General features: G+C 45.3%; 3 protein-coding genes across 3 annotated transcripts; 1 reads left to right on the top strand and 2 right to left on the bottom strand.

The window, feature by feature from the left end:
- Positions 1–248: 248 nt before the first annotated feature.
- Positions 249–1,284, bottom strand: J4E88_000357 (uncharacterized protein; the record flags this gene model as incomplete). The annotated part of the gene is made up of 3 exons (XM_049394036.1): positions 249–822; positions 880–1,099; positions 1,158–1,284. 3 exons carry the CDS (start codon positions 1,282–1,284, stop codon positions 249–251), a joined length of 921 nt encoding a protein of 306 aa, XP_049259865.1.
- A 467-nt stretch (positions 1,285–1,751) lies between these two features.
- On the top strand, positions 1,752–5,945 carry J4E88_000356 (uncharacterized protein; the record flags this gene model as incomplete). Its single annotated transcript, XM_049394035.1, has 2 exons — positions 1,752–2,054; positions 2,100–5,945. 2 exons carry the CDS (start codon positions 1,752–1,754, stop codon positions 5,943–5,945), a joined length of 4,149 nt encoding a protein of 1,382 aa, XP_049259864.1.
- Positions 5,946–8,534: 2,589 nt separating this feature from the next.
- NCS2 (cytoplasmic tRNA 2-thiolation protein 2) lies at positions 8,535–9,734 on the bottom strand (the record flags this gene model as incomplete). The annotated part of the gene is made up of 2 exons (XM_049394034.1): positions 8,535–9,588; positions 9,640–9,734. The coding sequence occupies 2 exons, from the start codon at positions 9,732–9,734 to the stop codon at positions 8,535–8,537; spliced, it is 1,149 nt and encodes a 382-aa protein (XP_049259863.1).
- Between the last annotated feature and the right edge of the window lie 3,729 nt (positions 9,735–13,463).

The raw sequence follows: 13,463 nt of genomic DNA, 5'->3' as shown, positions 1-13,463 counted from the left end.
CCAGCAGAACCTGAATCATATAGTCACCCTGCAGTCTACATAGGTCTCAGAATGAAAGTTGACAAACTGTCAATGCAATGTAGACTTCTGGGGTTATTGACCTCTATCATCCACTGTACGTGAATGTTCACCTTGTTCGCGGAATGAGGTACCGGTCTTGATACGTGTCGGTAGGGCCATGCTTAAGGATGTTACGTGCAATTCGGGCATTGTGCTTAAGGCCAGTGACATCATCTCCAGAGACCTTGTCACTCCATTTTCCATTCCTCAAACTCCTCATTGAGATGTTGTTTCAGTGCCGCAAACTTATTCTTAAAGTTCTTCCCACATCGCCAACACTTCATGTCCCAACTAGGCCAATCTCCAGGAGAAAACCTCTTACTATCTTCTTCCAGAGGAAACTCGTCTAATTGAACCAGGAAACTACTGTTGAAGCTCAAATAGTGTTTCTTGTGTTTCATCCAGTCTGAATGCATGTCCCGGCTGAAGATATGGATGTGTAGGTGGTTCATCGAGGGGTGGGTATGTACGCCTATCACGATATCTTTAGACCAGTCGCGGCCGGGTGGGAGCAGTGCTGCGCGCTCCTCGGGTGGAGGTGGTGGGTCGGGAGAGCTCATCATTGCCTCGAAAGCCTCGTTGTATGGTTTATCTGAAGCGCTGAAGTCGCCATATTGACGTCGGAGTTCGTATGCGGCGAGTTCTTTGAGACGGACGACGCGTTTTCGTACTTCGGCGAGGAAGACTGGGTCTGTGGAGAGAGCTTGGAGTGGGTGTTGATCGTAGTAGACTTGTTTCCGCGGGATGAGTAGAAGATGTACACTTGTTGGTCGTCAGCGCGCTAGTTCTCCTCAATTATCTAATACCATGGGCACATACCTCGCCTTAGGGTACTTGTCGGTTATCACGACAAAGTCATCGTCGTACTCCAGTATCTTGCTCTCAGGGTTTGTCTCGGGGGTCTCGATATAGACGCCCAGCCCATTCCGTCCGTCCCAACGCTTAGCTGTCTTGGCAGCCTTCTGTATGATACCTGGACCGTCTGTGGCGGAAATGATGGGTGATCTTGGTTTCTTCGACTGCGTCATGAGTTCTGTGACTGCACCGTGAGTTAAGGTTGCGCGTTGAGATTGTAAGAGGCGTGTAATGAGACGTACATGCATTTGGTCGCTTTGAAGAGGCAGGGTCGATTGCGGGATGAGCTTGGTTTGCCGTCTCCGTGCCTGCTATCTCTTTGTCCGTAATGGCATCGTGGGTATCCGTCTTGTTTGGGCGGTCCGTCATTGCCGATTTTTTGTCGCGTTTCGGTTTACGAAAGGGTCTCGTATGCTTGTTTGAAGTTTGTATGATAGGGGCGCGAAATGATCGGGTTGCTATCCAGCTTGGGGCCAGTGGGCGCATCGATACTCGTGAATGCTTCGTGAGGGTTTCGTGAAGCAACGATGACGATGAGGCTCGGAGTGGGTCCAAGCGTACCGAGGCATCCCTGCAATCATCGGAATTTCGGATTGCGCATCGCGTTCGAGTGAAAGCGCCAGGAACTCGCGATGGCTGCCACCATAGGTTCTACTTCCCTCTTTGGATACGCTGAAGGGTGGTGCAATATTGATCCCGGTGGTTGAGCCCTTTCATTAGCGACTGCGCCCTTCTCACCGCCCACGAACAAATCACATCATCATACCTTCACTCTTTGCCTGAGTATACTTCTATGGAGTCCAGGACGTACAACTACACTGAACATATCGCGCACGATGCCCAAGAACGCTCATCCACCCCGCGGCAAGCCCGCCAAGAAGACTGTGCCCCCTGAGGAGGATACATCATTCATTGTTTTCGGTGACGCCAAACCCAAGAAGAAGAATGGCGAGAGTTCTGGTGGAGACGCTGCCCAGAGCGAGAGTAAGGGCAAAGGAAAGCCCGCAGGCGAGGATGGCCCCAAGAAGCCGGATACAAGGACGCTCATCGCTGGCGCATCATGGACAGGAAAGCTCCCGGTCAACCTCCTGGCGGAACACTTCCAGAAACAGCAGTGGAGCAAGCCTGACTATCGCATCGTAAGTAGCCGCGCCGTAGTAACAGGTCATTGCTAATTACAGCAGCGGAAAGATGGCGACCAGCATTTTGCCTACGCTGTGGTACTCTCCAAGATGAACCAGAAGACACGGCAGACCACCACCCTACCTCCTATCAAGATCCCCTCAGAGCTCGAAGAACAAGCCCATCAGCCTACTGCCGTTGAAGCGCGCAACTTTGCCGCCGCCTATACTCTCTTCCGAGTCGCCAGCGGGAAGAACCTCCACACCATGCTTCCGCCCACGTATAAAGACCTTTGGAAGGGACAATTCATGGACCTCAAGAAGAGGGATGAACAAGAGGGCAAAGGATGGATGTATGAGGCAGACCCCTTCTTCGGTTTTGCTGAAAGGGAGAAGGCGAGAGAGGCAGCAGCAAAGGCGCGTGAGAAGAGGCAGAAGCAGCAAGAAGAGGCACAGAAGGCCCACAACCAACAGCCAGGCGCCGCCATGCCAAGTTCTAACGGTCCAGCTCCTAGCCGGAACTTGCTCAAGGGATGGGAGAGAGTGCCCAAGATCGAGCTCGGGAAGAGAACACGCAAAGAAGCCGAACGTCTCATCCGCCGGGACGCACTATGGAACCCGAACGGCATTGAGATGGCGCCGTCTACAAAGAACCGACTTGTCGAGGAAATCGCGAACCTTGGCTTTCGGAGAAGCCACGTCGAGGAGGCCGCCGATATTTGCAAAGATCGCGAGGAGATTATTGAATGGCTTCTCATTCATGTACCTGAAGACGACCTACCATCGTGGTCGTTACCAGAAGGCTACGTTGCTGGCGTCAGTATGGCTAGCTCTAACCTCAAGCGTGAGGGTGCCGTGAAGCGCCTTGCTGCAGCCGGATACTCTATGGACCTTTGCGAAGAAGCATACGATAGTCAAGGCAGTGATGAGAGAAAGGCCGCGGCTTTGCTACAAGCTCGTCTACTCCGACCAGATGAGGAAGAGAGTAGCCTAGTACAAGATCTGGAAGATCTCTCGCTGAGCAATGGTGAGCCTGAGACGTCTCCGGAGGACGATCCGTGGGAGGTGGAAATGTCATCACTTGAGGCAATATACGACGGTCTGTTTTCGCGCCCTGCGCCCGAATCTTGTCGCATCGAGCTAGACGTCAAGCAACAAGGAAAGCGGCTCATACTACAGGTTAGGAAGCCTTTTGGTCCTTACCCCGCGGTCGTGCCTATCATCACGTTCGAGGCGGCCATCCCAGCATATATTCGTTTGAGCATCATTCGCCGAGCGCTTCTCCACGCTGAAGCCAACTTCATTGGCATGCCTATGGTATACGATATCGTAGACTGGATCCAAACGAACGCCGGTGATATCTTCCAGAACCCAGGAAGATTGACCGATGTTTCCTCTGGCCTTGCAGCAGCAGATCACTCGTCTGAACAGCAAACTCAAAAACGAAGAGCAAAGGGACGACCCAGAAGGCCTATCGACTGGACACCCGCCACGCCTACTAGCCAAAGGATGTTGTCTGATTGGCAAGCTAAGCAAAAATCTCCAGCTCAGCAAAAGATGATGAACGCTCGGCAGTCACTACCTGCGTGGAGGTTGAGGGATGAGATTGTCCGCACCGTCAACGACTGTAAGGTCACCATCATCTCAGGTGAGACTGGATCGGGAAAATCGACTCAATCGGTGCAGTTCGTCCTCGATGATCTCATACAGCGACAGCTTGGTGCTGTTGCGAACATCATCTGTACCCAGCCACGCAGGATTTCCGCGCTTGGTCTTGCTGATCGTGTGGCCGATGAGCGATGCTCTCAGGTCGGCGACGAGATTGGGTACACTATCCGCGGAGAATCTAAACAGAAACCAGGAGTTACTAAGATCACGTTTGTAACGACTGGTGTACTTTTAAGACGTCTACAAACGTCGGGTGGCAATGCCGACGATGTCGTTGCCGCCCTGGCCGATGTCAGTCACGTTGTCGTCGACGAGGTTCACGAGCGTAGTTTGGACACAGACTTTTTGCTCGTTCTTTTGCGCCAGATCCTACGAAAGCGGCAAGATCTCAAGGTCATCTTGATGAGTGCCACTCTCGATGCTGCTGTTTTCGAGGCGTACTTCAAAGAGGTTGGACCTGTAGGCCGTGTCGAGATTGAAGGCCGCACTCATCCCGTGACGGACTACTATGTCGACGATGTCGTACATTTCACTGGGTTCAAGGGATATGGTATGGGCGACGAAGATGCCTCCGAGGACAAATCGTTCTCAGCAAATCTCCGGAGTATCGGATTCGGCATCAACTATGACCTCATCGCGGAGACTGTTCGTCACATTGACCGCCAGCTCGGTACAAAGGATGGAGGTATACTCATCTTCCTTCCTGGTACCATGGAGATTGACCGCACGCTCCAAGCGCTCAGCCAGTTCGCAAACCTCCATGCATTGCCTCTACATGCATCACTCATGCCAGCCGAGCAAAAGCGCGTCTTTCCTCCAGCTCCCCACGGCAAGCGTAAAGTCATCGCGTGTACCAACGTCGCTGAAACGTCGATCACTATCGAGGATATCGTCGCTGTCATCGACACGGGTAGGGTCAAGGAGACAAGCTATGACCCGCAAAACAACATGGTTCGCCTTGCCGAAACCTGGGCCTCAAGGGCAGCATGTAAACAGCGACGAGGTCGAGCGGGACGTGTCCGAGCAGGCGACTGCTACAAGCTGTACACACGCAACGCTGAAGCCAAGATGATGGAGCGACCGGATCCGGAGATTCGCCGTGTGCCACTTGAGCAAATGTGTCTGTCTATTAAGGCAATGGGGGTGCAGGACGTTACAGGCTTCCTTGCTTCAGCGCTCACACCGCCAGAGAGTACAGCAGTAGAGGGTGCGATCCAATTGCTCTCACAGATGGGTGCCATCACAGACGATGAACTCACTGCACTGGGCCGCCACATGTCTATGATCCCGGCAGATCTCCGACTGGGCAAGCTTCTCGTATATGGCGCGACGTTTGGCTGTCTTGAAGCTGTGCTGACTATTGCGTCTGTTCTTACGGCTCGCAGCCCATTCATATCACCACGAGAGCGTGATCAGGAGACACGAAATGAGTTCGATCGTCTTCGCGCTTCCTTCTCTAACAACCAAGGAGATCTGCTTGTAGACCTGCGAGCATACGAACAGTGGTCTGCATTGCGCAGCAAAGGCACATCAACACGAGACCTCCGCTTCTGGTGTCAAGACAACCGACTGAACCCCCAAACCATGTTCGACATAGCGTCCAATCGCACACAGTACTTGTCGTCTCTCAAGGAGATTTCATTCATTCCCACACATTACTCCTCCGCCAATCCTTCCACTCACTCGTACTACAACAAGCATAATGCAAACGATGCCCTCTTGCGTGCTCTGATCGCCGGATCTTTCAACCCGCAAATCGCACGCATCCAGCTTCCCGACAAGAAGTTTGCCGCAGGCATAGCTGGAGCTGTAGAACTCGATCCTTCAGCCCGCGAGATCAAGTACTTCAACCAAGAAAACGGACGTGTCTTTGTTCATCCTTCGTCTACCCTCTTCGCCAGCCAGACCTTCCCCCACAACGCTTCATTCATCGCGTACTTCAACAAGATGGCTACAAGTAAAGTCTTCATTAGGGACATCACGCCGTTCAACGCATACAGTCTGCTGTTGTTTGCTGGGGAGATCAAGGTCGATACGCTGGGCAGGGGCTTGGTGGTTGATGAGTGGATTAGGCTGAGGGGTTGGGCAAGGATTGGTGTGTTGGTTAGTCGGTTGAGGGGTATGTTGGACGGCGTGCTCGAGAGCATGGTGAAAGAACCAGGGATGGGGGTTAGTGATAGGCAAAGTGAGGTTATTGATGTCGTTAGACGGATGGTTGAAAGAGATGGGTTGGACGCTTAGACGCTCGCGTTCTTACTAGAAGGCACTGTTAGATTAGACGGCGCGGTTCGCCTTAGAACAGTGGCATGAATGAATGAACCAATTACTCTGGTACAAATTTGGCTGTAAAGTCGGCTTTAGGGTTTGTTGGGTGCTCCTTCCTTTTACGCCGCGCAGTTGCCAATCATCAACAGAAGCAAGGGTTAGCGCGGGGTGAAGGCCACGGAAGGTCGCTTCCTTAACATCCTCGCTCACACGCATATCGAAAATAACGCCGTGTAGCGTCATGGCAGCTATCATCTCCATCAATTTTATCATTTCCAGTTGTGTTGTGGTCAACACATCAAACAGTTCGTTCGCCTGCGGCCTGGCCAAATACACTATCATCACCTGCATCCATACTACACCAATGGCGTGTTACCGCTCCAATCAGTGACCGCCTGATTGATTGACCATGTACTGCCTAAGCCTCGGAATATTGGATGCGCGAATACCAAAACGATGACGTTCACAATCACCTGTGCGAAGGATGGGACTGCTGCGCCTGTTCTTTCAAGCGCCGATCGCAGCATAGCCGTCATGTGGCACAGTCCCGACATGGTGCTGGGTTATCCTGCTTTCCAGCAGTTCTTTCGTCTCTAATTCCACCGCGAAGATCTGACAGTATACGAAGCAGGCCCCCATTACAAGAGCAGTCATGACCGCCAATAACGGCTTAGACGACACAACGATCCAGGGCCACGCCCAAGCGCAAATCGAAATTGCGTTGCGCACTCCATACACATACCGCCCTCTCAGCGATGTTAATGAAGAGATTCGAGTCGTTAAAATCATGGCCGGTAATGGGGTCAGCAATAAAATCGAATGCGACATCGAGCACTGTCTCTTGAGTGAAGAGGGGGATAGTTATGAAGCCATTTCGTATGTTTGGGGTGAACCCATCCGCAACCACGACGTTATTTGTGATAAGGGTACAAGTCATCTCAAGGTGACCTCCAATCTTCGCGACGTCATCGAGCGACTCGCTTCGGTACCCGAGAATGATGGCCACCAGCGATACTGGGTTGACAGCATATGTATCAACCAAGATAATTCAGCTGAGCGAGACAGTCAAGTCAAGAGAATGGCTAAGATATATGGTTATTCTAAGCGCGTGCACGTCTTTCTGGGTACCGTGGAGCCAGGCAGACATCCAGCAACAAGTAGCTGGTTCTCGCGAAGATGGGTAAGTAAATACTACTCGTAAAGTCAGACGAGACATCCGTGACTCTAACTTACCCAACTCAGGTCATTCAAGAATACCTGAATGCAAGGATGACTAGTATTCACTATAACAGACAGGACATGTGGTACCGTCACGATGATTGGTATTCATTTTGGCAGGACGACCATAGGGCATCGGATGGCAAGCCTGAGTCGCGGGGGATCAATGACTCAAGGTTTCACATACTCACAATGATGTATGGTTTCAACGACAGGCAATGCAGCGATGATCGGGACCGGCTGTTCGCACTCTTAGGTGGGTCTTGTGATGTCGTAATCACGGACACCCGTCCGAAATTGTCGACGGCCAACGAGCCAACGATCTACTACTTGCCCACATACACGACGACTACCGAACAAGTCTATCTCGAATTCGCACAAGTAGCACTCGCCTCGACTTCAGCTTACAACCTTCTTTCATGTGCTGGCGCTTTTCGACATATCCATGATGAGGTGCCACGAACTATGCCGTCATGGGTACCCGATTGGAGATGCACTCCTCCTCTATATCTTCCTACGATCGACGGAGACGGATGGTTAGACGTGGAACCGTTCACAGCATGCGCATCTGAGTTCACAAATGGAATGTCATTCAGGCGCAACCCAAGTGTTGTAGTAAATGAGGATGGCCGTTCCATTACCCTTGAAGCCATACCGTTCGGAACAGTAAAGCGGATCTCAGAGAGACAACCGTCCCATGGTTTCAGTCGGATTATCAACATAGATAACGAATATCAGGCACTGGCCCCTGCATCGGTCGCCATTGGAGACCAAGTCATACTTCCCATCGGTGCGTCGACCCCATTTGTCTTAAGACAGGACGAATCCGCAAACTACACATTGGTGTCAAACTGCTGGGTCACTGGAGACCCCACCTCAGTCCTTCCACCTGCGCAAAATTGGATCATGAACGCAGACTGCGAGGGCGGACTGGATACTGCATCTATTCGCGACTATCTTATCCTCTGAACATGAACTTTCCGACCGCATCCGAGCAGAATGTAATCAACTACTGCATCACGTCTTTCCACGCCCACACCGCCAATAGTATTGTGGTCTACACACAAGCAGCGTGAAGCGATGCTGGTTGAGCTTGTGTGCTGCATGGCGAATTGGGTCTTCGCAGCGGCGCGGGTACTTCTATGATAATAACCCGACCAGGAGTTCGAAGTGTCTGTACCGCGCGTTGTGGACCGCTCCTATGAGGAGACCGTCGCTGACACCGGTCGGTGCTAGAGTTCCGCGAACTGGAAAAGACTGCGCACTCTCGCACAGTCGCCTGGATTCGTGTACTCAAGAGCAATCCGGAACACTGAAGTACGAAAAATGTACTATACAGCAATGCTTTCAAGGATCCTTGGCGCTCATCGTGGCTTTGGGCAGTGATCTTGTGCAGCCATAGCAAATATCCCTTCTGTTGTTTGTGGGTTCAAAGTCATCGCCATCCTGCTGATCGCCACCCCAGCCGTGTATGCCAAATCGGCCGCCCGGTACAGGCATGCTGCACAGGCTACATTGCGGATCTGAGAGAGCATCGGGTCGAGCTTGGAGCTTGCTTGTCGTGCGGACTACATTTGCGACGATGCTTGGAAAGTTCTCTTCGACGGATTCGAAGTACTGCGTCATGAGGTCGTCTATGGTAGTATTTTTGGAGCTTGTCGACGCTTGGGTAGCGCCTGTTGATGTTTCGTGTACGAGTTCCGATAGTCCAGGTTCCGCCATTTTGGTATATGATACTAGCTCTTTCTTCAAGACATCTCGAAGTGGGTAGTGGAAGTTAAGACCAAAGGGCGACATTCCGTCTGAGACTTGCCATGGCAGAGAAAACCCTCGGCCTTTGGCAGTTTCGGCAAGAGTCTTTTGAGCAAGCCTGGTCGTGCTATCTCCCCAGAGAATACTTTCGCACCCGGCCAACTTCGCGTGCTCTACAATTAGCCGTGTTCTCAGGGTAAAGAGCACGTCCGCACGAGCCGTAGCCGAGGTGAGAGAGTTGATCATCTGAACAAATTGCTCTTCGGGACTCAAGTCTGCCTTTTGGTCGTCCTGCGGCACCAACGAGCGTATCGAAGCATCTTCTGGGACCAGGCGAAATACATCGTGCAGGGGCAGTGAGGCGTACTGATGGTCCGGATATTGCTCGCGAGCCTTGTCGAGTAGCTGCGCGGCTTGCACCTTTTGCTCTGGATCCTCGATATATATCGCGCTAATCTCAAATCCGGTACGGCCAGTCTTGCTCTTTTGCGTCTTGAGATGCAGGTCCAGTACGTGGAGGAGAGTGGTAGAAGAGACCCCAAAGGACAGGGGTACTAAAATCTTACGTTGCTGCTCTGCTCCAAAATTAACGCGAAACGATTCCAAGCGCTTGATGCACTTTGTATGCACGTAGCGGGCGAAGCAGTCACTATAGTAAATTTAGCGAATTCTTCTTCCCCTCCAGGTGGCGTAAACTGACTGGCAAAGCGGCTCAGAGCGCACAACAAGAACTGAAGGGTCTTTGCATCGTCTGCAAGGCTCGTCAGAGGCGCCAGCAATGTGTTTGCCTGGCATGATGTGCGTGTGTTGGGCTGATATTGGTGAATGTGTTTGGTAGGGCTGACTCTTCGGCGGCTCTGGTCGTGGTTGCCCTTTGACGCCCGGCTGCGCCACACTCTGGGAATGCGCGCTAACAGCTACCGGGAAGGCGGCGACGGTGTAGCTCGGCTGTCCTGCAGCGCAACCTTAGGTAACCTTAGCAAGCGCTATAAAGGCGCACTTTAGCTATCTTTACTTAGTATCTAGAATAGCTTAGTACTCTAGAATTTTTAGCTTATTTATTCTTAATACTATATTAGATTAGACTAAAATAGATCTAAATCTAAAATACGCAGAACTAAAATCTCTATTCTTAACCTTAGTGTGTACTTAGTATAGTCTAATAAACTTAGGTCTTATTACTAATACTATAGTAGCATAAAAGCTTCTTCTATTAGCTTAGCTATAGGCAACCTACGTAAGAATAAGACCTAGACTACACCTAGAGACTACTCTAGTAATATAGACCTACTACTTTAAGTTAAATATATAATAATTACTTTATAATAAATTATAGCGTAGCTCTAGCAGAACCTTAGACTATATATAGTTAAGTCTCTTAGCTAACACGTAGTATGCTTAATTACTATCTAGTCTAGTTATAGAGTATACCTAGTCTAATCTTATAGACTCTAGTTAGTTACTATTAACTTCTCGCTAATTAATACTACTACTAGCAGTACTATTAACTATAACAAGCCTTTAAACTTATACTTAGATAAGTTACTAACTAAGTAATCTTTTCTCTTAGATATATATATAACTTAGACATACTACAGCGCAGCTTATACTAGGCTCTTACTAATTTAATTTATCTTAGATAGATTATAGTTACTCTATTTAGTATAGTTATATACTATTAGACCTATCTTATAATATATCTATAGCATCTTCTACGTACATAGTATCTAGAAGAGACTTAGAAGAATCTCTAACAAAGCGTATATAAGTAGGTAGCGTTTAGAGTAGTTAAGAGTCTAGTATATACTTAGTCTAGTTATAGTCTACATCTTACGCTAATAATAAGCAAAGTAATATTTAGTTTACCTATATAGTAGCTAAGCTACTAGTATAAACTCTTCTTATACTACTATAGAACGCATATTACTAGCTAAACCTAAAGAAGCCTTCTAAAGACGTACGTATATATTACCTAGATTACACTAAGTTTATTCTTAACTTATAATAGCCTAAGTTCTTAGATATTAACGTTAATAGTAATTCTAGTAATTATTACCTAGATAATACTAAAATTAAACCTAATGTACTAGTTAATTTAAACAGCAAAGTAGAAGTTAAGGCTAATAATAACTTTATTATCTAGAATTAAGATAGTACTTAGACTACTCTCTTAGAGGTATTAGTGCTCTTTTATATAACTATAGTACTAATATACTCTTACACCTTACTTACTAGCACTATATACGTAGTAGAGTTACTATATATAAAAACCTAATATTAGGCTCTCTTAGTAGTTAAGGTATAAGAGAACACTTAGTCTATTCTAGCGTTTTACTAATACCTATAAGACAATCTAGTACAGCTATAGCTAAGTCTAGAAAAAAGATATAAACAAGTTAAAGAATTCTAAGACTAATTATAGTATAAGAGTCTAAATTCTAGACAATATTAAATACTATTACTATAAATATAAGTACTAAAGTATTAAATACTACAGCGCGCTTAGTTCTTAGATGTAAGAGTTGTCTTACTCTTATTATAGTAAGAGTATAGTTAACACTATATATAAGATCTATTTCTATAAGAATAGAAACTCTATATAGTAAGAGATCTATAAGTATATAGTAATCTAGATTCTACTAGGTTTAGTCTAATAGTTATAGCTACTTTATAGCTATAATTAGAACCTTTTATCTTAGAACTTTATATAAAGAGTATAATACTAAGACTTATTAGTCTACTATCTAGTAAAATATAAATATTATTATAAGTTAAGAGCTATCTTATATCTTCTTTATGCTATACTAATATAGAGACTTATCTAAGTGTAGACTAACTTTACAAGATAACGTCTAAAACTCTATAGTACTATATTATATATACCTATTAACACAACTCTAGTATTTAGCAGAGTAAGTATTTTAAAAGAAAGATTCCTTCTAAATATAACTTAGAGATACTCTTCTTAATATAACAATTCTAAGAAGATTATATATCTCTAGTAATAACTAAGTATTATATTATAGAGTAGAATAGAGTAAGAAAACCTACCTACTATACGTACGTGCAAGAGCTATCTTAGTTAATACTTATATTAACTAGAGATTACCTACCTTACTAGTAAAGAACTAATTATTAACTTTCTAACGTAATTTCTAGAACTAGGTCTATATCTAAACATCTTCTATGTCTTTATTCTAGTTAAAATTAAGACTAATCTTATAATTATTATAGTATTCTATAATAACTATAACTATCTACTACCTCTACTATCTAAGCTTCTACTACTTATAGAAGAAGAGTTATATTAAATTATTCGCACTATACAAGAAAGTAATTAAAATATAAGTACGTATGCACTATTAATTAAGTACTAACTAAAACTAATTCTAACTAGTAACTTTATTACAAAACTATCTTCTCTATAAACTACTTTAAGATAGAGGCCTAGTATTAGTAGCTAAGCTATACGCCTTTCTAAATAATCTTAATATACTCTAAGCGCTCTATTATAAGAAGAATTTAACTATAATATATTATAATAATAGAATTAAAAGTGTTAAGATACGTTACTAAGCAGAGCATAGAAAGCTAGATAGAGTAAGTATAGAATAGAAGCAATTCTAGTATACTCTAGACTAACGTTGCCTAGTATATTAAACACTTCTACTATAATAGAAACAACCTAGTTATTATTACGTTCTTCTAGTCTTAACTTGCTCTACTCTAAGATAGTTCTTAGCGCTAGTTCTCTATTAATATAAGTTTTAAGCGTATAGCTATAAAATCTATATAGAAGATTACCTTTACTACTTACTTAGAGAGCCTAGGTAAACGTATATTATATAGTTCTTACTTAGACTAATCTAATATAGTACTATAGTCTATATAATTACGCAGGTATACGTTAATAAAGACACTAGAAAGATATACTAAGAGGTATTTACTAGAGTATTCTAAGAATAGCGCACAGTAGAATACTCTATAAACTAGTATTACTAAAATAGAACTAGAATTTAAATTATTATTATAGATATGTACACTAAGTAGCTTAGTAGTACGTTACTATACTAGTAGAATATACTAAGATTACTTATATATTTATAGAATTTAGCAATTATCTTATATATACTACTTATAACAGTAGAGATTAGTAATAGTATATTACATACATTATTATGTTTTGCGTAGTCTACTTTATAAGAGAGATTATAAAATTAACTTAGAGCATAAACTAGAATATAGAAAGCTTAAACAAGGCTATTAAGAATCTTATTAACTATAAGATATTAGAGAAATATAATAAATTTATTAAGAGTCTAATTAGTATATCTAGAATATACTAAGTCTATACTAGACTAATATTTTAGCTACGTTCTCTAACAGCAAAATTAGCGCCTAGGCAAAGAATAAAAGAGATAGTAGTATATACGCTGTAGGCCTATATCTTGTAAAGTCTCTTATTAAGCCTAAAGTATAGTAGAATACTTAACATTAAGATAGTAATAATTTAGAGTAGAATTA

This window comes from Alternaria novae-zelandiae (assembly GCF_023758075.1).
Source record: "Alternaria novae-zelandiae strain BMP 2774 chromosome Unknown scaffold_1, whole genome shotgun sequence".
NCBI lineage: Eukaryota > Fungi > Ascomycota > Dothideomycetes > Pleosporales > Pleosporaceae > Alternaria > Alternaria novae-zelandiae.
Note: the sequence above shows the minus strand (reverse complement) of the source record. Positions and strands in the feature narration are given on the sequence as shown.